We start from the raw sequence: 23,878 nt of genomic DNA, 5'->3' as shown, positions 1-23,878 counted from the left end.
AGGACACACCTAGAATTGCCTCACCCCTCTCCTGGGGCAGGAGGAGCCCACCCTGCCCAGACCTGGCCCTGCAGGGGGGTCTGGCTGAGGAAGAAAACCAGTAGCAAACAGGGACAGGTCACTTTGTGGCCAAGTCATATGGGGAGAGAGTAAAGGAGGTAAATTTATATAGTCTGGAAAAGACCCTGGGAGGCATGTTTGCAATCTATAAATACCTTCAAGGGGACAATATAAATGAAAGGAGTCCCTGCTCTCCAGGGTGGACAAGGAGCACTGGCTGGGAGCCAGGCTTGGTGCTACACGGCCTGTGAGACACGGGGAAGAAATCATGAAGAGCCTGCAGGTGATGGATGGGGCTGCTGGAGCATCTTCTCTGCCCTGTTTTATTCAGATTCTGTTTATAAATAATTACTGAAGGGTTAATAGGTGAGTAAGACACGTTATGGGCTCGTTAAAACCCTGACTAAGTTGCCCTCTGGCTGTCCACGAGCCCATCACGGGAAGCTTTACAAGAGGGTTATCAGCTGCTGTGATTAAAAACCAATTTGACATTATAAAAGATCTATACTGCTCGTTCAGCCACATTGATTTAGCCGTGTTAAGCCTTGGAAAACGGGAACAAGGACCTTGATCTCTGCTGAAGCACGAAAAATTGCTGTTTGTGACACATCTCCGCGCTCGGGAAATCCAGTTTTGCGGAAGCGATGGGTTTTGAACAAGCCATAAAGCACCAGGCCACGGTTGTTGGGGGGGTGTTTTCCCACGCAGCTGCAATGTCAAATAGCTCTTGGAAACCTTGGCCTCAGTTTTGCAACATCCAGGAAGATGTCAGCTGAAGTCTGCCCAGCTCAAATCCACCTGCTCCATCTGGTTCCAGTTCCCAGTGCCCTCCGTGTCTCTGCTGGGAGGAGGAGCTGCAGGCAGGTGCAAGGACACGACCCAGAGAGCCCACAGGTCACTTTATCCTCACCCTGAAGCCTCCCCTTTGTCCTTTGCAGAGCAGGGAAGGTGGATTTGTGCAAATTACCAGGGGCCTGGTAATTTGTGGCCTGCACAAGTGAAGCTCTGGATTCTCCCAAAGGTTTGGTGCTGCAGCCCATCCCACTGAGCACTGCAAGGAAATGGCCTCGTGTGCCTGGTGTCTCCCTCGAGCACCTGAGGAGCAGAACAACACCCTTCAGAGGCTGGAAATTTGCTCATGGCTGGGAGCCTCTACGGGGACAAAGTTGTAAAAGGACGTAACGGAGCAGAAATGTTTCTGGCAGAGAGCACAGGGCATTTCGGTGTTCACTAGCTGGAATTTCCCTGTCCCTCTAGCATTCTACCTTCTTTCCTTCCTTGCTTTCATTCATCAAAAGTTCCTGAAATGTGGCTTCAGGCCTTTGTGACCAGCAAACCAAAGAGGAGACGATGAGAACGTGTGTCCTCTCCATCCCACGAGCTGCGCAAAGCTTCAGGGACGAGACCTCAGAGCTCTGCCAGATCCCTCCATCCCCCTCCTGCCCCATCCCCGAGGAACAAGCTGCTGGGGCAGCACTGGCAGATGCTCTCCACGATGGGCAGCAGCGCTCCTGCAGCAGGGGGGCAGCAGGGCAAGGCAGATGCCCTCGGGAGGCAGGGAAGCGGGACGCTGAGATCAGCCCTGCTGGCTGACCCCTCGCAAGCCGCTTGGCTTGGGTTGCAGTTCCCTCTGGAAGGAGAAAGGCGTCACCAAAGCATCACTGACCACGCAGACCTTTGGAGCAGCACCTGGAAGGCGTCGCTTGTGCTGTTTTTTTCTATAGGGAACCTCCCTCATTAACACACGAAGCGCAGCCCTGGAAATAAAACCGGCATCTCCTGATTAATTACTGAAGGGGGAGGCCGGGGAGGAGGAGGGGAGGGGAGGGAAGCTGAAGTGGCCAGTCAGCATCTGTTAGAGGTGCAAAGATAAATGGAATGTGAGGGCAGGTCAGTGTACACAAATCACTCCCATCTGCCCACGAACAGATCCCAGAACGCCCCGTGTCATCGGGGGGGTGAGGCTGTTGGGAGCTGGCAGGAGTCACCGAGGGGCACATTAACAGGTGCTTTAGGCTCTGGAAGCGCTCAGGGACTGCCACGGACCAGCATTTCATTCTCGCTCCAGCCCCACCGAGGCACTGCTGTGCCTGCAGAGCCTCGGCAGGAACTCCCTGCAGCTCCAGTTGTCCTTGGTGCCTTTGGGGCAGCCCTGAAGCAGTGGGGACCCACAGCAGAGCGATGGGAGTGAGCAGAGAGCAGCAGGAGACTCGCGGGAGGACCGAAAGCAGATGCCTTTCACCTTGAGGGAACAGCCTTCCCAAAACCACCCCACGGACCCCACGTGGGAAGCTGCCTCCGTGGCTCCTGCCTCTCTCCAGAGCCCATCTCCCGGTGCTGCATCTTTCCCGACCCACCCAGCACAACCAGAGGAGGGCAGCCCCGAGACAACAGGGCAGAGATTCCTCAGGGAAACCCTGTTTCCTCCAATTTACCCGTCACTTGTTTGGGGAGGGGGATTATTATATGTTTTTTCCCAGGCTTTCTTTCCCTCCCCGAAAGAGTGGCTGGATTTTCACACTGCCTGACAGCATCTCCTGCCTTTCGCACCCGTTCCCGAGTGGCAGGTTGCCAGATGGTGCCCCATTAGGTCACATTTGCTCATTGTTTGGCAAACAGCGGCTTAATTCAAGTGCTGAGTTGACAGCTTGTTCTCCAAGACAATTTGCAAGTCGCAGTGTTGCAAATGCCAGCTTGGCTTTTCGGGGGAATGTTATTTCAGCTGCCTTAAAGGGATAAAGTTCTCTTTGATTGGGGAAAAAAATAAAAGGAAAAAAAGGGTAAAAGTGGGGGGCAGTGAAAAGGTTTTTAGTGGTTTTGATGTGGAAGGATGTTGTTGGCAAGTGTTCAGGAACAGATTGTGGTTCCCCATCAGCAGAGACCCTCCATGTCCCATCCCTCCCATCACTGAGGTTTTCACAGTTCTAAGGAATGAGGTGCATTCCCAATGAAACAGGGAGACAGCAGCTTTGGAAAGGTCTGGGTGGGGATATAAATACCCATCGTTTGATGGCCTCTCTCCAAAACCTGCGCCTGTAATCCCCACATCCCTACATCCCCAGGGAAGGGCACGATGCTGAGGACACATCCATGTCCCTCCTAAAGTCAAGGGCCCCCTGTGCTGTGCTGCCCCCAGCCCTGTGCACACATGGAGATGACAAGAGACACGGAACAGCACCGTGAGGATGCTCTGTTTCCTCAACAGGTGGGCGAAAAAAGGCCAGGTTATAAAGGAAGCCTCTGGTGACTTCTATGAAACCATCGTGGACCACACCTTCTTCTTTGAGCCTGTCTCCTGCGAGGTCACCAATGCCCTGGGCAGCACAAACATCAGCAGGACAGTGGATGTCTACTGTAAGTACCCTGAGTCCAGACTCCCAGCGTGAGCAGAGCTGCTCAGTCAGTCGGAAGGGGACGTGGTCTGATGTGCCCAGGGTGACCAGGACTTGCTGGGCTCTCCTGCTGCTCAGACTTCGTAAATGCTGCAGTGGTGGGACCCCCAATTTCCTTATGAGCTCACAGGGTGGTCCCAGGGGAGCTGGTCCCTCTGAGGCTGCAGCAGCACCTGGCCCATAGGCCTGCCACAACCTCCCCCTGACCTGTCTGGTGTGAGGGTTTCTGGCTGGCACAGCCCAGCCCTGGCAGTGACCACGGTCTCCTCTGTGCAGTTGGGCCCAGGATGGCGACAGAACCGCAGTCCCTGCTGGTGGACCTGGGCTCGGATGCCGTCTTCAACTGCGCCTGGACCGGGAACCCCTCCCTCACCATCGTCTGGATGAAGCGAGGCTCGGGCGTGGTGAGAGCTGCTGCAGGGAGGGGGGCATGCTCAGGGCAGGGGGTGCTTCCCACGGAGCAGAACACGTGGGCTGGATGAGTGCTGGCTCCTCCTAATGCCAAGGAGTCCCAAGAGAGAACTGATTCCCATGATAAGGGGCTTAAGGGTTGAACCCTGACCAGAGCAGCGCTTAACATCTCGCTGATGGGTAGTGGTTCTGCAGTTCACCTGCAGGCAGCTCCTTCTGGGATGGACCTTCCTGGGATGGTCCATTCTGGGATAGTCCATTCTGGGATGGACCTTCCTGGGATGGTCCTTTCTGGAATGATCCACTCTGGGATGGTCCTTTCTGGGATGGACTTTCCTGCGACAGTCCTTTTTGGGATGGTCCTTTTCTTGCTACAGGGAGATCAAGATCCCTGTCCAACCACCACATCAGCACTAATTCCTGGAGGCATCAGCTGTGGGAGCAGCATCCAGCAGAGCCAGGGGCTCACCCAGCCAGTGGGCACTGGATGCAGGAGAGGTGATGGGCTGTGGCCTGCAGAGCCCTGGGGAGAGAGCCCAGGGCGACTGTAGGAGTTTTTTCCCAGGCATTCCACTCCTTGTTTTAGACCTCCCGTGGTTTTTTAAATACCAGCAGTGCCAGGATCCTGCTGAGCCCCTCAGCCAGGTCTGCTGCGATTTTCCAGGTTTAATAAAGCTGCTCATTGCACAGTGGGGGCAGGGGGGGAGCAGACACATTGCAGCCAGTCTATAGGGGGGCTTGCTGAAGCCAGCTGAGATTTCTGCCTCTCCAGACACAATTCCCAGGTGTCTGCCACCTCTCCCACCACTTCTGGGCTTGAAATCCCTGAGTCAATCCGGGCAGCCCCCCTTGCACCTGCAAATGTGGAGATGCAAGTGTGATTCTCTCCAAGGTTTTTCTGTCGCTGCAGCCACCAATATTTTTCTCTTGTAGTTTGAGAACTTCTTGCAAAACTGGAGTTTGTAAAAACTCAGATGAATAGGAATGGGATTTATAATTAAAAAAAAAACAAACAAAAAACAAAAACCAAACAAACGAAGAAAAAAAAGAAAAACTGTGATGCTTCTTCATTCCTTGGTCAGTGGCAGTCAGTGATATTTCCATGCCCTGTCTGTTCTGGGCTCTGGAGCTGGTAACACACATTTCTCGTAACTCGGGTCTCTCGTAACTTCTCATCAACCCCCCTCAGCAGCCCCCTCCTCTCTTGCAGGTCCTGAGCAATGAGAACAAGCTGACCCTGAAGTCTGTGCGCCAGGAAGACGCCGGGAAATACGTGTGCCGGGCCGTGGTGCCGCGGGTGGGCGCGAGCGAGCGGGAGGTGACGCTCACCGTCAACGGTACCTCCTGCTTCCCTATCGCCAGCCCCTCCTCATTTCCCCCTGCCGCCAAAATATCCCCTCAGGCATTTCCTCCCGGAGCAAATCCCACCCCCAGTCAGGCCAGGGAGGGAGGACAATCAGAGTAAAGTGGATTTTGTATTTATTCTCCTGGAGATTCACGAGTTAAAGCAAAAAAAAACCACCCCAGGTTAGGTCATCCCCACATGGATCCTTATTACCAACAGGGGTTTATTGAGTAGCTGGGAGCTGGCATCTTTAAATCTTTAATAGATTAATCTTGCAACACCCTCGCAAGGTCGGAGAGCGCTGTTGTCTCTGTTGTACAGCTGGAGAGCTGGGAATTGAGCCTGCAGCTGAGACCAGCAGCCTAATCACTCTCCAACCCACATGAGGATCCCTGGGAGGATCCCTGGGAAAATTCCTGGGAGGATATCTGGGAGGATTCCCAGGAGGATGCTTGTGAGGATACTTCCACGGCTGCTTCCACGGGACTCACCCACCACAGTGTCAGGCTGTGCCCCAGACTCACACCCAGAGCTCTGGAGTTTAATGATGCCCTGGCCAGGACCCTGCAGCTGCTGCTAACAAATTTCAGCCTAAATGTGGCAGGGAAAGACCCAGGTGGGCTGCAAATGGTGTAAACAGAGGCTGAATTTTGCTTTGTCTCTCACCTGCATGACAAACCAGCAGCTTTCAGTCCCCACTCACTGTCACAAGAGAAGGAAACAAGCAGGAGGCAGCCCAAGCAGCTACAAGCATTAATTTTAAACGCAGATAATGCAGATGGGTGGATGCCCCAACCTGGAAACCTTCAAGGATAGGCTGGACAGGGCTCTGAGCAACCTGATCTACTTGAAGATGTCCCTGCTCACAGCAGGGGGTTGGACTGGATGACTTTTAAAGATCACTTCCCACCCAAACCATTCCAGGATTCTGTAATCCTAGAAAGGGAAGCCAAGAGCAACACAGCAGGGGACTGAAAAGCAACCACTCCCTCGTCTCCGACTCAGCTCCTCGGCGCCTGAATCCTCCTTCCCCGGCGGCTGCTGGGCTTTAATTACAATTAAATGAGCTCATGGAAAACAAAGCAACAAATTAGCACAAAGAAAGAACCTGCTCCTTCCCTGACACCCACCAGGCACACCAGGATGCCTCGAACGCAGAGCGGAGGGTTCTGCAGGCTCCAGGAATTCGGAGCGTTCGGCACAGAAGAGCTGCTCTCCAGAGCTTTGCAGCTCACACCTGGCAGAGCTGAGGGGCAGCAAATGAAATCCGTGAGTGGGGTTCGCTGCTCAGCTCCCAAGAGCCGGCTGCCTGCAGCATCCCATCCCGTGGGATGTGCTGCGGGGCGCCTGGTGCACCCCAAAGGTGACAGTGTTGGGACATCCCATCACAGGCGTTGGACCGCGGCAGAAGCCCACACCTCCAGGTCAGGGTGGTGTCCTGGGCCCCTCGGTGAGGAGAATGAGGCCTCAGAGCAGCGTTTCCAAGTGTGACATCACCAAACACCGGGGCTTGGCAGCCTGTCCTGCCGCTGGAGCGGCGTTCCAGCTCCGGAGCACAGCACGCTGTGTCTAATCCAGCTAATGAATTCTGCTGGAAGCCTGTTCTGCTGTAATTCGAGAGGGAAGTTGAATGCCTCATATTTTGAAGTGCTTTTAAATCCAGAGGGTGATACAATTGTCTTGGTGCCTCTCTCCGTGGGCTGGGATTCGTCACAGGAAAATTAGGCATTTAGAAGTGTCTGTTCTGGGCTGGCTGCACAGACCCTGATCGGGGCACACCGGCTTGGGAGAGGCTGATCCTTCCCCCAGAGCACAGAGACCCCGACTGAGGGATCATCCGACCCAGTCTGAGCCTGCAGTCCCACCTGCACCAGCCCATCCACTCCCAAAAATTATCTGAAAGCATGGCTCGACGATGCTGAGGTGGGAGAACATCCTCCCGCCCTCCCCACCCAGCCTCTCCAGCCAGGTCTGTGGGTACAGAGCAGCCCATCCCCATGCCAGAGCCAAGGCCTGCAGGAGGCAGATAGGATTCACAGTCTGGTTACTGGGAAGGAGGATTATGCAAAGCGGCAGCATTTGGCAGGGCCGGAGCAGCAGAGGCACGAGGGAAGGGAGGAACTTGGTGCCGTCATAAATCAGCAGCAGGTGGATTTATAGCAAAGCCCCTCGATGCTCCTGACTGCACCCAGTCTGGTCACAGCTCCTACCCTGGCAGGAGAAGTCCCCCAAGATCATCTTCACAGAGGGATCCCCAGTCTGTCTGTCCGAGCTGCTGAGCAGGGACACCAACCCTGCCCACCTTGCTCTGCAAGGAAAGGTTTGTCAGAAGGGCTGGACAACTCCAGGTGGCCAATCCAGGAGGTAATTTGCCTGGGATTCACCCCAACAAGGAGGCTGAGCATGCCTAAGAGCTGAGAGCAGGGCAGGGCTGACCTGCCACCCTGCTTGGTCAGGAGCCCGTCATGGTGTCAGGACATGGGATGTGGAGCTGCTGGAGCCAGTCCAGAGGAAGCCACAGAGATGCTCCCAGGGCTGGAGCCCCTCTGCTCTGGAGCCAGGCTGGGAGAGCTGGGGGGGTTTACCTGGAGAAGAGAAGGCTCCAGGGAGACCTGAGAGCCCCTTGCAGGGCCTAAAGGGGCTCCAGGAGAGCTGGAGAGGGACTGGGGGCAAGGGATGGAGGGACAGAACACAGGGAATGGCTTCCCAGTGCCAGAGGGCAGGGTTAGATGGGATATTGGGAAGGAATTCCTGACTGGGAGGGTGGGCAGGCCCTGGCACAGGTTGCCCAGAGAAGCTGTGGCTGCCCCTGGATCCCTGGAAGTGTCCAAGGTCAGGTTGGGCAAGTTTGGAGCAATCTGGTCTAGTGGAAGGTGTCCCTGCCCATGGCAGGGGGATGGAACAAGATGGGCTTTAAGGTCCCTTCCAACCCAAACCACTGATGGAGCTCTGCAATACTGGGCAGCACCAGCCAGCCCAGGGCTTCTGCAGGAAACAAGGAGTTAAACCAAACCCTCCTGCCAAACCATTCTGTGCTTGGGAGGAAAGGTTCAGATGGACTCAAGCAGACTGGAGCCAAGGCCATCCTTTCATTCCTGAAGGCTCCTGCTCCAACCTCCTCTTTTGTGCGAGCCGCCAGGACCGCACAAATAAATTGGGACCGACGTGCTAAAAATAACCTCCCCCAATAGCTCCATCATTTATATCCATAGCAACATTGCTTAGAGCCTTTTCCCTGCCTGTGGGCTGTCTCACACTCAGTGCTGAATGCCAGGCTGGAGATTGGCAGCTTTCATAAGGAGCCAGAGCCCGGTGGAGAATCAAACGCCGGCCGCGAATGCGAAGGGGCTGCAACTTCGTGCTATTATTTCTGGGCATGTTCATCTCACAAATGGTCTTTAGTCATCCACTATTATCATGATGATAAGCCTTCGACTGTGAACTCCTGAAGCAATAATAAAACCCGAAGCCATTGGCATTTGTGCCATTTAAAATCCACTCGCCTTGGGGAAAATGATCCTTTTAATGATTATTAAGCCATTTTTCTCCAGCGTCACCCAGTCTTGGAGCACTTCCAGAATTCATAAGTAACATACAACCATTGAAATGGAAAGGAGATGGTTCTTTTGATTATTATTATTTAGGCCTGGCCTTCAGATCCCATCACTGCTGTCGCCTACAGAGGTGAGATCTTTAATGGCTTTGGGATCATCACGTGAGCAAGAGCATCACTGACCACGGGATCTGATGCCTGATGACCAGGAGGCAAAGCAAGGATTCAACCCAGCCTCCCTGAGAGCCTTGGGAAAGCTGGGCTGTCAGCGATGGATAAAGGAGCATTCACACCTTGGGATCATGCCTAGACCAACACCTTGAGCATTTAGGCAGAAAAACATAACAAAGTGTGGGGGGTTTTGTCTTCTTCAGTCAAAAGGGGCACAGAAGGTTCCCCTGCTGTACAGCTGTGCCCATTACATCAAAGCAAGTCCTGACCTTCACGCCCAGCTCCTGCTATTCCTGATGTTGACAGCAGCTCCCTTCCAGCAGTAATTTCCTGAGCTGCCAGAACCCTGGTCAGTGAATTGTGCTTCACTGAGCTCGTTTTCCATCCATCTCCCCTGGGAACAGCGTGGGGAAGGAGGGACAGGGCTGTGTCTCAGTAGGAGGTGTGGGGGGAGTGTGCAAGTTTGGTGCAGGAAGGGGATACTGGGATAATTCCAATAGGCAGCTGTACGTGTGAATGCACCAGAGGGAAGGATTTAGTGTTTTGGTACATTTTTGTGCATTCTGGAAATTCATAAATGAGTGATTGGAATGAGAATCAGTCAGGAATACCCAGGTGAATGTTTCTCCCCACTTTACCCCAAACCCCTGAGACCTTCCTTAAAGGAACACATCGGTTGCAGGTCGGGAAAATGGGAAAAGTCTGTGGGGAAAGAATGGGAAAAAATCCTCAAGGCTGTTATTTTCTGAGAAACCCAGAGACAGACTCCAAACCAGGAGTGACAACCCAGAATGAGCACCCAAAATTCCTGAGCTGGGACAGGGGCAGATCTGCCAGCCCCTGCCTGTCCCCTCTCCCTGCAGCCCAGCTTGGTGCTGTTTTCTCTTCTGCCAGCAGAAGCCACTCATGGAAATGCAAATCTGCCTTAATTGAGGAGGTTATCAAAGAGCAATTGGGATCCCAGCTCTTGTGTTGCTCTCTTGGGGTCTCCCCTGCAGGGCTGTTGGAGAGTGAGGGATGCACCCATTCCACCAAGCCATGATCTCCTCTCCCACCCCTTTTCCCCTAATCCCAGGATGTCCACCAAAGCAGGACAAGGACATTTCCTATCCCAAGCTGGCTCAGGTGGGGTTTGGCCTCATATTGCTCAGAAATCTGAATGGGGGACAAGGTTTTTCCAGCAGAAACCTCTCCACCACATTAGGCAGGCGAGTGCAGGTCACTGGGGGTGCCCTGAAGGTACCAGCTGTGCCTCCTCTGCCCTCCTACCCCTTCCTGAAACCCCTGGGGATGGTTGCCTAAGGAATCTGGGAGAGCACAGAGGAGGAACCAGGTGGGATGGGATCCTGCTTAGCTTCTGGAGCAAACAGCCCTTCTCAGGGACCAGGTTCACCAAGGAGAAGGGGACAGGGTAATTTACACCAGGGATGGGGGAGCAGAGATGGGGGATCCCGGGGATCTGTGGGGCCTTTGCAGAAACCCAGCAGGGACCAAAGCCCCCCCTCAATGTCCTTCTCTATCACAGGAGGTGATGGAGCTGTTGCTCCACCTCTGCCCCTCAAAGATGGACCCCAATGTCCCTCTGTAGCTCCACTAACTCATCCCCAGCAGTCCCCATGGGGTGCCAGCAGCCCTCTCCTCTCTCCACAGGGCCCCCCATCATCTCCAGCACCCAGACCCAGCACGCCCTGCACGGCCAGAAGGGGCAGATCAAGTGTTTCATCCGCAGCACTCCACCCCCAGACCGCATTGTGAGTAGCACCCGGGGCACGGCGGGGGCCTGGCACACCCCGGGCTGCCCCGGGCTCACCCCTCTCTCGCTTGGCAGGCTTGGTCCTGGAAGGAGAACGTCCTGGAATCCGGGACCTCCGGGCGCTACACGGTGGAGACGGTCAGCACGGACGAGGGGGTCATCTCCACACTGACCATCAGCAACATCGTCCGGGCCGACTTCCAAACCATCTACAACTGCACTGCCTGGAACAGCTTTGGCTCCGACACCGAGATCATCCGGCTCAAGGAGCAAGGTGGGCATTGCTGGGGCCTGCTGGGGGCCGGGGGGCAGCGGGAATCAGCGCCCGGCTGGGCTTTGAGAGTGGGGAGATGCTGTGGCAGGCAGGAGGTGCCCAGGAAAGCTCTTGGGATGCCAAAGAGGAGATTAAGAAATTAGGAAATGAGGAAGGATGGTGACAACGCTCCAGCCATTGTAGCTGCAGGATTGCATCATTAGGGTACCTGGTCCTGGCAGGGAGGCAGGAGGGGGGACTCTGCCTGATAAGCTATTCCTGATTTTACTGTCCTGCTGAAGATGGAGGGCACAAGATGATCCTGCACCACTTGTTCCCTGTCCCACAGCATGAGGTGATGGCACTGCCCAGGGCTGGAGGATCATGGATAGCCTTGGAGAGACAGGAATGGCTGCTCCGAGCAGCCCCCACTGCTCCACGGTGCTGGGAGCGAGCGGCAGGAAGGCGTCTGGGCTGGTGGAACTCTCCATCCCGGCCACCAGCCACCCTGCCAGCATGTTTTACAAGGCTGGGCTTACCCACCCAGCCTCGAAGCAATTCCCAGGGGATGGCCAGGGGATTTCCACTCCCAGGGCTCTCCATAGCAAGGGAGGGAGACGGCTTGAGTGAGGAATGCTTAGCTCCTGGAGGAACTCCAGTTCTCCTCTATTTTATTAAATGCCAGGGCAGGCAGGTGGATTGTTCTCATTAAGCCATGATTTATAGGCAAGGCTGGCGTCCAGATTAAATCAGAGCTAAATGAACCCCTTAAAATTAGCCTTGGGCTCCTTCCAACGCAAACAGAGCCAGTGGTTTTTCCAGGTCGCCTGCCAGTCAGCGGGAGCGCTCGGCGGCAGGGCCGGGTCCCAGCGGAGGGTGGCCGGGCAGGCTCGGAGCTGAGATCCCTCCATCCCTGCTAGGCCATGCAAGGGACCAGCCCTGCCCTGGGCAGGGGGACACTGAGGGGGGCAGAGGCCATCCCCTTCACGGGGACAGCCCTGCGGCCGGAGCACGGAGCGGAGCGGAGGGCTGAGCGCTCAGGAGGGCTGCGCTGGGTGCTTGGGCTGGGCGAGGCTGTGGACACTTGCTTTATTTTCAAACAGGTACGGAAATGAAATCAGGAGCTGGTATTCAAGCAGGTATGGAAATCATGAGCTGACCGTGAATGTGAACTGTCCCCAGCCATTACCACACCTGAGGGCCCGGCATCCTCCTCCTGGCCCGGCAGCTTTCCGGCAGGGCAGGCAGGGCAGGAAGGGGTGTAGGGAAACTGCAGGGCAGTGACTGGGGCAGGACTGGGAATTTGGAGAGGTCAGCAGAGCTCCCCTCTGCCACTGACCCACCCTGCAAACCAACACTTTCTGTGCCCCAGCTCCCCAGACCCCGAGAGGGGGATGATGTTGCACAGCCACGTTTTAAATGCTGCGGAAGTCCCAGAAAGTGCCATCATGGGACAAAAAAAGAGGGAGAAGTGCAAGTTTCCAGGCCTATTTGCAGGCATCAGCTTGTTTCAGCATCGTGGGAGAGTGCTGGCCAGCCTCCACTGGCCCCAGAGCAGGGCTGGATGGATCTTGGTGCAGATGCTGTGGGATGTGCTGCCCCTGTGCCTTCCTCATCCCCTGCCCCAGACCAGGGCTCCTGGGGGAGTGTGTGGCCAGCAATCTGCTCCTTCTCAGTCTGCCCATCCCCTTGGGACACCTTTTATCATTCCAGCCATTCCTGTCACTGCCCCTTTGCAGTTACCTTTTTCCCAGCCCAGGAGAGAGCCCTGGGTGCTTTCCCCACCCCATTCCTTTATGTGATTCTCCATCATCTTCATCCCCATCCCCACCTGCTTCTCACTGGGCTCTGCATTGCAGATCCCACTCCCCCAAAGCCAAGAGCAAGCCAGCCCTCCCAGGGTTCCCAGGCTCCTGTCTCCTCACCCCTTTGGTCCATATTCCCCTGTGAAGGCCAAAAAAGTCCCATAAGGAGTTGCTGTTGTTGGCAGGAGCACTGCCTAGCAGGTGGTCTCAGAAAATCCCAGTTTCTTCTTGCCATGGCTCAGCTGGAGTGTTGGAGAATGCTGGTTTTCGGGTGAGCTCCTCAGGGCAGCTGGATCCAGCTCCAGCATCTGCTCCCTGAGCTCCAGCACGAGGCTGCAGAGCACTGATGGGACTTGCCTTTTCACTGCCTGGGCACTCTCAGGGGTTTGGTGATGGATTCAGTGCCACGTGAGTCAAGTCACCAGTGGCCCAGCTTGAGTGACAAGTGACACATCAAGGGACCAGCAGGCCCAGGCAGGAAATTCATGAGCAAACCTGAAAGTGAGAAACATCAGCTCTTTTAAGATCAAGTGTGAGCAGAAGAGCTTAAACTCAACCAGCACCACCGTTTTATCACCCTGCAGTTCCCAGATTAGGCCTCAGGAGCCAGGAAGCCCCATGGCCACTACTAAAGGTTTACATGAAGTGGCTTTAGAGCTCCCAGCTGGGGTGAGATAACAAGGAAAAAACCCTTTGCTCACTGCACAGTGGGTGCTGGTGAAGTCACAACTCCCCCAGTCCTACCAGTATGGGTGTGTGTCCCCTAGGAAAGATGAAAGGCACAGGCAGGACCTGTGGTCTCAGGTCCAGGATGAAATTTGTGCCCAAGCCCAGCTCCACACCAGTGGGACGTGGAAAATGGTTCCTGTACTCCAGTCAGGTGCAGCCGTGAGGCTGCTGGGCTGTGCTTAGCAGAGTCACACACGTGTCCCCACGTCCCCACTCCAGCAGCATTCACATCCCACACCTGCACACACCTCTGAGGAGGAGGACCACCTCTCTGCTCCCATTTCCCTAAATTCATCCCATCCATTTCCAAGGCAGGCATTCCAAGGAGAAAACACACACTGGAGGTGTCCAGGGAAGTGGAGAGGACATGATCACCCAGCTCAGCTGGACACCCTGGAAAGGGTTATCCCTCTTTGGGGTCCATGAGAGCCTACAGGGAGCTCAGAAAGAGCAGGACCAGGGATCTGCAGCTTTTGGGGACAGGGTCTTTGGGATGTGGTTTCTCAACCCAGGCAAGGGAGGCGATTTGTGGTACTCACAGCTTTGGTGTCCCACAGAGGGACAGCTGCCTGTCACTGCCTGTCCCTAATCCAGGGAGCAGCCACCAACCCAAAAGTCACCATTAAGTTGGAACTGTGCTTGGAGGGAGCAGAGGGACTGAGCAGGGAGATAACAAGGCTCAGGGGCTCCAAATCTGACCCCTTCCCCTTACACATGATTTCATATTTCACCCCCCTTCCCTGCACCTCCCAGGCTGCTGCTGGGATCTGTGGGGATAAATCAGCTTTGCTGGCTGAGCCACAGCCCAGAATCCCTGCTGGGAACCCAGCTCCAGGGTTTTTGTAGGCAGAAGGATGTAACCCCAGCTCTGCCTCCCACGGACCCTGCCTGCACATCCCACCCCACAGCCTCAGCACAGGCCATCCCTCCTGTCCCACTCCTTGTGGCACCCTCAGGAGTTTGGGAAGGATGACAGAGTTGATAAGCCATGGAAGAAGGCAGGAAACTGGGTTGTAAAACTGGCAGGGGCTGTGAATGATGGTTCTTGGGTTAACTCATCCATCAGCCTGCTCAGATGTCATTTCTCTTCCTTAATAATATTAACACATTGTCTTCTTCTGCACTTCATCCTTTTGAGATGCTCATCTGTTGGCCTGCAGGGCACTGAGGAGAGCAGTTGTTAAGCTGCTCCTCTGGCTGGCCCCTCCTGTCCCTCCCAGGGGGATCTGAGGCACAGAGAGCTCGGGCTGCACAAACTGCAGCGTCCCACGGGCAGCAGGGACGGGGGAGCGGGGAAGGAGGCCCCAAAACCCTCCCCGGGCTCCTCACCCAGCCACTTGCCAGTAGCCAGGGGTGGGTCCCTGGTGGGGGGAAAAGCCACCTCTGGGACCTTCATCCCGCTTCAGGCTCCCTCTCCTTCCTCTTGCAGAGTCGGTGCCCATGGCAGTGATCATCGGCGTGGCCGTGGGGGCCGGCGTGGCTTTCCTGGTGCTGATGGCCACCATCGTCGCCTTCTGCTGCGCCCGCTCCCAGAGGAGTAAGTGTGCCCCCTCTTCGGGAAAGGGTTGGGGGAAAGCTCTGGGGAGGGGGAGAATCGAGTGGGTCAGGGAGAAGCCAGAGCCTGAATCTACTGACACGACACCAGCACAAGCTGCTGCTCACGTTGACCTTCCAAGTGTTTGCTGCGAGCGGCAAACGTTCCCTTTTCTCATGGGAGAAGGGAAGTGCCTGTGGAAAAACATGCTGATCCCTGTTAGCAGCACAGGCAGCTTAGGAGGCAGGCAGGAAACCTCTTCATCCCTCCCCTGGAGAAATCCTGATGTCCAAGAGGGAGAGGCAGCCTCACTGTGCCACACCGGTGCTTAAAAACCCTCCATGGTTCTGCTTCTGTTTTAGTCCCAATTTTCCTGACATAACATGCATATTCCTGGCAGGAGTGACAGCCAGTGGAGGGATTTCCATGGGATATGTGGGTTTTGGAGTCTGGCTGCAGTGGGAATACAAGTTGAAGTGACATTAGAGACGTAGGTAGAGGAGGAGGGGCAGTGTGGCATCAAGTGGCCTCATTAAAAGGACACCAGGAAATTAAAGAATTGTTGGCTCCATGAAAAGGCACCAAACCAGGAGGGAGAAGAGTGTGATTGTCTGGAGCATCCCAAACCTCTGGGGAGAGAAGGAATTCTCTGTAGGACTCCGAGCTCCCAAGACACATGGTACAGATGCCAGGATGCCAAGAGCTCCATGGGTGTGCCAGAACACTCAGTTGTTTTATTTCTCCTTTTATTTCCCCCCCCCCCTTGATGGTTTGCAAAGCAGAGCCACAAGGCTGCTCCTGGATGTGATTTGGACACACAGACTCCCACAGCAGAAATGTGTTTAATTTCCAGAGCAATAATGATGCCTCTCCCTGTTTTATCCTGGGTTTTTTGAACTCTCACAGCCTCCATTAGCAAGGATTAACAAATTAAATGGGGGAATTCGTTAATCTTGCTTTTTGGGGAAGGACTGCTGATGGACAGGACCCAAACCAGGCCAGTTTGATGTTGTGGAGATCATTTGGCAGCGATGGATGATTCCAGCACCTGAAGGAGCACTTGGGGAGAGGTTGGCAGCATTCCCGGACCAGGGTACCAGTCCCTGCACTTCCCACAAGGCTCCTTTGCCACCTCACTTTGGGATCAGAGGAAGCAAGAAAAGATCATCCAAGAGTTCAGCAACAATCCCTGTCCTGACCTCCCTTCCCTCCCCGAAGTGAAAGGGGAAGAGGAGAGACAGACCCAGCCAGGGACAGCAGCAAATCCAAGGTGCAGGTGGGATTCCCAGCCTGAGATCCATGCAGGGGGTGCTGGTGGCAGTGGGACCACTCAGTCCCCCCTCACAGGGCTCCAAAAGCCACTTGGAGCTGCCAAAACAGGGTCTCTCCTCATTTTTGGGGGGGAGCTGGGAGCATCAGCAGCTGAACCAACCCTGCTCAGGGTGCAGAACCCTGCAGGGGAGGACTTGAATGTGCCAAGTGAACTTTTACGCCAGTTTTGAGGTGCTGATGCCAACTGGATGCTGTGGCCACTGTCTCCAGTGGCAGGAAGGCTGGAACACCAGGCTGAAAGATGAGGAATTTGATCCTGGTTAGTGGTGTGAGATGAGCAGAGGAATTACAGAGATCAGCTCAGGAATGATGGGGCCAACAGAGCACTTGGGTATCAGGAGAAGGACTCATTTCCTGCCAGGGTGACTGCAGATTCCTCTCCCAAGACAGACACTGGAGCATTGTGGCATCATTTACAACAACAGCCTGGTGCAGGCTGTGGGAGTGGTTGTGTGCTGGGGACACAGTGACCCAGCAGTAACTCAGGGGAAGGAATCTCCTGACCCAGCCACTGACCACAGCTGATGGCACTGGGGGAGGCAATTCTTGGCCTTGTTTTGAGGAAATGCAGGGGAAAAAAAAAAAAAAAAAAGAAAAAATTTAAAAAGGACCAGGTGTAGACACACCGAGCCTGGAGGCTCTGGAAAAGACAAAGATGACTTTACTGCACATCTGGTGTTGTATCTTCGGTGATTTAACGGCCCAGAGTTATTTAAGGGGGAGCACTCCTGGGAGAGAAGGTGCAAGACAGTGATTAGCTTCTCCTTGTGATTAAAGGCTCTGGCACCAGGAACGTGGTCCCAGCAGGAAAAAATAAAATAAAATAAAAGAAAGAGCTGTTGTAACTTCCCAGCAGAAGCTTTTGCCTTGTGCCCTGAGACTTGGAGAGGTCTGGGGGCTGCAGATATGGAGGGCAGGGGATGCTGAGAGAGATGAATTCAAGGATGGAGCTTCATGCTGGTCTCTTAAGCATCATCCAGTTTGGTTTAGAGATAAACCCCCCAATCCTGGCCTGGCAGAGCACTGCTGGTTCCGTTGGCTGGAGGCAGATCTGACAAACCAGCGGTTCAAGGCAGTTCTGGGGTCCGGGAGGGCTGGCACAGCCATCCTGGGAAGTGAGAGCCAGATCCGAGGCTGCAGTTCGGCTTCAAAGCTGCTGAGGTCTCACTGCTCAGATTTGCATCTGTGCCTGCTTTTCATCTCGGCTTTGCACCGCCGCCCCTGCTCCCGCCGCTCCGCGTCTGTGCTTAACTCTGCTAAAATGACTTGTTCAAAGCACGCCTGACACCTTCAGGGAAGGCAGGGAGTCTCTCCAGGAATGTTTCTCTCTGTTCTGCCTGAAAACAGGCTGCTTGGAGATGACAGAATCCTCCCCGGCCGTGTCTGTGCTCATTGCTTGGCCTTTTCCATATGAGTCTGCACCCCAAACTGGGCAAGGCTTTCCTCAGGGGTTCCCAGCACCCAGGCAGAGCTGGTCCTGCCCTCAGGAGCAGTGTTTCCTAGGAATCAGCAGGCTGGATAATGATTCCACCAGCTGTGTGAGCAGTTCTGCTGCAGCCCAGCCCCTGTTAACAGCACCATGACTGTGGCACAGACCAGCCAAGCTCCCAAAGGAATCCCAGCAGGAATCTTAGCTGTCCAGAGGTGGCATGCCCATACCCTATGGTGATATTGCTCCCCTAGTTCTTGGATGAACTTGCTGAGCCAGGTTTATTTTCCCTGGTGCTGCCAGGCATCCTCAGCCAGCTCCCTGCGGATGCTCCACCACTGCCTTGGACTAAACCCCTTCTCCATCTCCCTCTTTTCCCAGATCTCAAGGGTGTGGTTTCTGCCAAGAACGATATCCGCGTGGAGATCGTGCACAAGGAGCCGGCCTCGGGCAGGGAGGCGGAGGAGCACCCGACCATCAAGCAGCTGATGGTGAGGATTTCCTTCCCCTCCCTAAGCCATCGCTCCAGGTGTTCGATAGGAACGAGCCCGGGCAGGTGTCCTTCGTCCCGTGATCCCCACTCATCCTCCTGCCAGAAATCCTCCTCGAGCGAAAACCGGGCTAAATGAGGAGGGAGAGCTGGGGAGGGGTTTGTTGCAGCAGCCCGGCTGCCCTCGGGGCTAATTGCGAGGCTAATCTGCCACCTCAGGCAGGGAGAGCTGCACAGGGTGTGGAGACACACAAGGGGTGAGCACCAGGTCATAACGAGCTCGTTAACCGGGCTGCTCAGAGGGTTCTGTGGGCAGATCCAAGGTGTGCACACATCTGGGAGCAGATCCACAGGTGGGGGCCAAAAGAACGGGAAGGAAAAGGCAAGTGGCTGTAAAAGCAGAGTTAAAAGAGCAGGTGGGAAGGGCAGAAGGGATTGAAGAGGCCAGAGGTTGATTTCCAGCCTGCTTAGTGTTTCTTTTTCCTCATCTGACCCTCAATTTTTTGGGCAGAACTTGTATGTCCTGCCTGCAAAAACTGTTCCATGAATTCCCGGTGGGAAGGGAAGGCAAGGCTGAGTGTCGTTGTAGTGTGGGTGGAATTGCTTGCTGGAATTACCAGAATTGCCGGAGCACTTACACAGCCAGGGAGCCTTAAATGAGGAGGCAGGAGGAGGTGGAGATCTGGCACCTTATCCCAGCACCACTGAGGCTTCTCTGCAAGACCCTTCATTCCTAGTAGGGCTTTGCCCTGAGAAATCCGCAAATCTGTGGAGGGATTTGCGAGGCTGGAAGGACAGAGGAGGCTGGGATTGGGTTTGCAGCAACCTGCTGGGATGAAGGGGAATGAGAAGCCTCTTCTCCATGGGACTCTGTACATCATCTGTGTGATCAGCAGCACCAAGCCCAGGTCTGTCTCCCGTAGAAGGGCCTGGGATTATCCCAAATGCCACTCCAGGCCACAGGCACCAGGTTGGAAGCACACACAGCAGAGGAGACACACACGGAATATTTACCATTGTGAATAAAGGAGGAAGAGGATGGTCATGGGAGGCCAGGTACAGGATCTTGGAAGACATCCTGGGGCCTTTCCTGGGGTATTTGCCAGATCCAGAGGGTGGTTCCACATCAGCACGTGCCCTTGGCGAGGCTGGGAGCGGAGCAGGGGGAGCTGTGCCAGCCACGTTGCAATGAGGATTCTGGCAGGGTGGAAATGGTGCAGAAAAAAATGGCAATTTCTCTTTGAGAACCAGGAAATAATGCCTTCTGGGGAGAGGTTACAGAGCTCCTGGGCCTGTCAGGCAGACCTGTGAGAGGTGATTTGGTCACAGCCTGGTACAAAGGGGCTGTTTAAGAGCAAACAGGGTGGCAAAGCCGAGGGTTTTCAGATACAACATGACAGAGACTCACAAGCCTGGCTGCTGGACCAGGACAAGGCACTTCTCCCCCTCTCCTGGCCAAATCCAGGAATTTTTCCCGAAAATACAGCAGTTGGAAATAAAGTCCTTGTATCAGCACTGTTCAGAAGTTGGAAGAGATGGATCCATGATCTCTGCTGCCCATGCTGGGTGGGTTTGGCACTGGCTGGGACACCCTACCTGCAGAGAAAGGTATCAAAGCCCCCTCCCCTGCTTGGACCAGAGCCTCCCCACCCTCATGTGCCCTCTGCAAGGACATTCCCAGGAAATACTTCCCAATTTCTTATCTCTTCAGAGTCCCAGGGACCTCTGCTCTCTCTCATCCCGCTCCTCGCTGTGTCCAACAGCCGGTGTGGGCATCTCCTCTGGACACCCAGCCTGTGGGTGCTGAACAGATCCCTCAGAAAAGGCTCCAAGTTTGTCAGTGAAATGATGGATCAACTCAAAAACTTCCTCTTGCTGTTGAGCAGCAACAAGACCTCTCTGGCAGGGGCAGTGGGGGCAGTGCCCAGCACCTCACCCCAGGATTTCCAGCTCTGCCCACTCCCTGTGCCAGCATTATTCCCCTGCTGCTTCCTCATTTGCCTTCTCTGAGCTTCCTGGGAGATGTCCATCCCAGGCTCAACCTCGACAGCGTCCTTTGGGATGTTCTTCTCGCCCTCACCGCACCTGGCAGCTCAGTAGCACTGGGAATGTCATTGCCGTGCCGGGATCGTTAATGCGGATGTTAAGGAGGAGTGGCCACGCTGGCAAAACAGCTGCTGCCCCTGCACTCCTCGTCCTGTCATCATCCCGGCCCCTCAGCCGAGCTCCTGTGATCTGGCACAGCCTGACCTGCTGAATTTCGGGATCCCGTGCCTTTGCTCCTCGGTTTCCCACCGTGTCCCGCTCTGCCGGAGCATTCTTGGCCCCCGAGTGCCAGCGGGACCCTCCTTCCTCCCCCGACCGCTGCTGCCTTTGTCGTTCTGCAGCCATCTGTGACCTCAGCGGCTCGCCGTGCTTTTCACAAATAATTATTCATGCATCTCTAAATTCATTAACACCTTAGGATACGCGTCACGCTGGCTGATTTGCATATGTTCACATCGCCTCAGCGCCGCTCCCCACGCTCCTGTTCTGCCAGGCAGTGCCTACAGGCAGGGAAAAAGCTGCCAGCTCTGGTGGCTGGAGGCAAAAGAGCCCGATAAAGGGTCTGATCCTGGGAAAAATAAATCACAAGAGCAGCATTCTCCCTCCTGCCGGGATGCACTGTGTCAGCCTGGCTGAGCCTGGGCTGGGAGGAGAGGGATGAGGAGCATCCTCGGCCCCGACGTGGCGTAACACCCTCTGTTACCATGGCTGGGTTCATTCCTGGCTGCTTGGACCCTCTGCCTCCCACCTATGAAATGAGGCTGGTGATCCCAAAGGAGCCACCCCCACTGCCTGGAGCAATCAGAGACAGTCCCAAAGTGACAGACAGGCTGGAGCATCCCAAGTCCAAAGGGTGACCGAGGCATCACCTCTGGTTCATATTTGGGGTGGAACAGTCCAAATAACCAATCCAGTGACAGGTTGATCTTTTCCTTGCTCTCCTTTCGTTCCTGTCTCCTGAAGCCCGTCCCACTGCTCTGAGGGCCGTTCCCAGTTTGGTCACAGCCATCACAGGTGATCAACTCACCAGACACTTTTTCCAACCAGGAGCTCAGCTCAGTTCCCTGCAGAAGAGAAAAACTCAAGCAGAATTCCCATTCAGGGTGAGACTCATCCCACCTGCAGCCCAGCAGACACAGCATCCCTTTCTCTGCCTTTCTCCCTGGAAAATGCTCCACGTGCCCAGAGGCCGGTGCCACCACAGCCCTGGGAAGCACCAGCAACCTCCGAGCTGGCGGATCCAGGTCTGGATCAGAGCCAGGCTGCACCTCCACAACATCCAGCCTCACAGGGGAGGTCCAGGGCGCATCCCTCCTGCACAGCCAACCCCTTCCAGTGGCACCAGCTCATCCAAAAGCAACACTTTGGGGAGAGGTGGAATGAGGTGGTGCAGCTTCAGCTGGGATGGGCAGCACGCACAAATGGTTGGAAGTTCACATCACCAGGCAACCAAGGCCAGAGCTGCTGTTTGAAGGTGATAAAGCCTTGTCCAGCTGAGAATTCCCAGGATTTTTTTAATTATTATTATTCATGGGCTTGTCTCCTCCCTCTGTTGGGAGCTGAGGAAGCCACTGTTTGGGAATCATCTCCAACATCCCTCACCCTGGTAGGGTCAACCAGCCACCTGCACGGCAGTGCCGAGGAGCATATTGGTGCTGTCACTGGCTGGAGAAAGGCACAGCTCCGATAAAAATAGCCCAGGCATGACACTGGAGCATCCTGTGCCAGCGCACTTGGTCATTCCTGGTCTTTTTCCACGCATTTCCCGCTCTCCCTTCGTAACGCCCATCAGTGTTGGTGACGAAGTGAACCTGAGTCAACTTTCCTTCCCTCCCGGTGTTTACCCAGCGGCGGCAAAGCGGAAGCGACGCTAATGAGCATCTCAGCACCTGCTAATTAACGCCGTAAGGTCACATCGGGGCTGAGCCGCCACGCAGGTTTAATAAAGGTCACGTTAATGAGCGGCTGTAGTGGGGGAGTTGGCGATTCGGTGATGAGATGGCACTTTATGGGGGCTCCCTGCAGCCCCCAAATCCACGGACCCAGAGCATCCTGCCAGCCCCGGGCACAGGCAGGGTCCCCACGGGACTGGAGGGGCATCCCAGTGCACGGGTCACTGCCACCATCCCTGCAAGAGCATCATAAAACGGGGTAAAACACCCCGTCAAACCCGCCGCTAATTCCACGGAGGTTTGGTCACAGCGAGGCTGTCCCCTTGCTTCCCACCTGCCTTCTCCCTTCTCCGTTTCTGGGTCTTGCCTTGCCCACCCGGGTCACACACGCCAAAAACCAACCAAATCCGAGGAGAGGTGGTTTTTCCTTTTCTTTCTGAGCCAGGACTCGTGAAACCCTTCTAGGGGTTAACACCCCCAATCCCTGCCTTTGTTGCGATGCTTTAGGGGATTTAGGGGGTTGCTGGGGCTGGAAGAGCAAAAAAAACCTCCACATCCCATTTTGGTTGCAGTGGTTTAATCCTCGGCGACACTTGTATTTATCCAGGTAAATCAATGGCTGATACAGGTTTTCTTTTCCCTGGGAAAACTCAGGTACTTTAATTTATTGCCTTTAACAGCCACATCAAAGGCTTTCGGGAGATGAACAGCAAGTGCCGCGGGGTGAATTTCCACAGCCACTTACCACCTTAAAGAGGAGAGAATTTGGGCAATAAAAGGGGATTTGAGGGCTGTGATCCCACAGAAGCCGGGCTGGAGGCGCCCGATAAATACGGGAGAAGCTAAAAAAAGGCAACTGAGAAATTGGTTGATAATTATTCCGCTTCCTGCACAGCCTCCCGTGCTGAAGGAGGGGTAATTAAAGCGTAGTGTAATTAATGTGCACCTTGCCCTTCCCTCCCGATCACGGCCAGCCTTCAAAGGCATACTAATGAGGTGCCCAAGTTCAGCTGAGGAGGGAAGGATGAAAAGATGGGGGAAAAACAGCAAAATAAGGAGATTCTGAGGGTGTTGCTTTGGGCAGGTGGTGCCGCCCCAACCCTCACCACGGTAAATAGTTCACTTTCTGCATCAGCCGGGCCTGTTTTGTCGAAAACCACCTGTAACCCAGGGAATCGCGAGGCTTTTTTTCCCCAGCCCCGCTGCTCTCCGACACGGCCCCGCTGGGGCATCCCTGGTGACAACTCCCCTGTGCCGTGGGGCTGATGGTGGGTGCGGGGCTCAGCCCACGTGGCGTGGGTGCTGGTGGGGACAGCCGGGGACCACAGGGACGCTGACCCCCCACCCGCATCCTTTCCTAGATGGACCGGGGGGAGTTCCAGCAGGATTCGGTGCTGAAGCAGCTCGAGGTGCTCAAAGAGGAGGAGAAGGAGTTTCAAAACCTGAAGGTGAGTCAGGCCCTGGGGACATGGCCCCACTCTGTCCTTGGGTCATGTCCCCGGTGTCACCAGTGCTGGCCCACCCCAGAGGGCTGTCCCTGTGTGGGGAGGGATGCTTTGGTACCCCGGGGCTGTTGTCTGGCCCCAGCACCCTTTGGGGGGGATAATAAAGGTGTGTGCCAGGAGAGGGCAGTGAGAGGGGCAGCTGTGCCCCGATCTGGAGGGGGCTGAGCAGGGTGGGACA

At 55.1% G+C, this 23,878-nt stretch overlaps 2 protein-coding genes across 4 annotated transcripts in view; one reads left to right on the top strand and one right to left on the bottom strand.

Moving 5' to 3' along the window:
• Positions 1 to 23,878, bottom strand: part of ST3GAL4 (ST3 beta-galactoside alpha-2,3-sialyltransferase 4) — a 1,214,471-nt gene that overhangs the window by 1,169,906 nt on the left and 20,687 nt on the right. The window lies entirely within an intron of this gene.
• The window catches only part of KIRREL3 (kirre like nephrin family adhesion molecule 3), a 333,492-nt gene that overhangs the window by 308,166 nt on the left and 1,448 nt on the right, over positions 1 to 23,878 (top strand). For 2 of the 3 annotated variants that reach the window (XM_050323048.1, XM_050323046.1), the window contains 9 exons: positions 3,266 to 3,414; positions 3,729 to 3,856; positions 5,074 to 5,200; positions 10,583 to 10,683; positions 10,761 to 10,959; positions 12,042 to 12,077; positions 14,902 to 15,009; positions 18,149 to 18,258; positions 23,557 to 23,643. In XM_050323048.1, the coding sequence (XP_050179005.1) occupies positions 3,266 to 3,414; positions 3,729 to 3,856; positions 5,074 to 5,200; positions 10,583 to 10,683; positions 10,761 to 10,959; positions 12,042 to 12,077; positions 14,902 to 15,009; positions 18,149 to 18,258; positions 23,557 to 23,643 (1,045 nt within the window). The remainder of the gene's footprint in view (positions 1 to 3,265; positions 3,415 to 3,728; positions 3,857 to 5,073; positions 5,201 to 10,582; positions 10,684 to 10,760; positions 10,960 to 12,041; positions 12,078 to 14,901; positions 15,010 to 18,148; positions 18,259 to 23,556; positions 23,644 to 23,878) is intronic. The other variant, XM_050323047.1, reaches the window with a different exon arrangement.

Source organism: Myiozetetes cayanensis, unplaced genomic scaffold (assembly GCF_022539395.1).
Source record: "Myiozetetes cayanensis isolate MyiCay16 unplaced genomic scaffold, myiCay2020 scf29, whole genome shotgun sequence".
Taxonomy (NCBI): Eukaryota; Metazoa; Chordata; class Aves; order Passeriformes; family Tyrannidae; genus Myiozetetes; species Myiozetetes cayanensis.
This window is presented reverse-complemented; position numbering and strand designations above follow the sequence as displayed.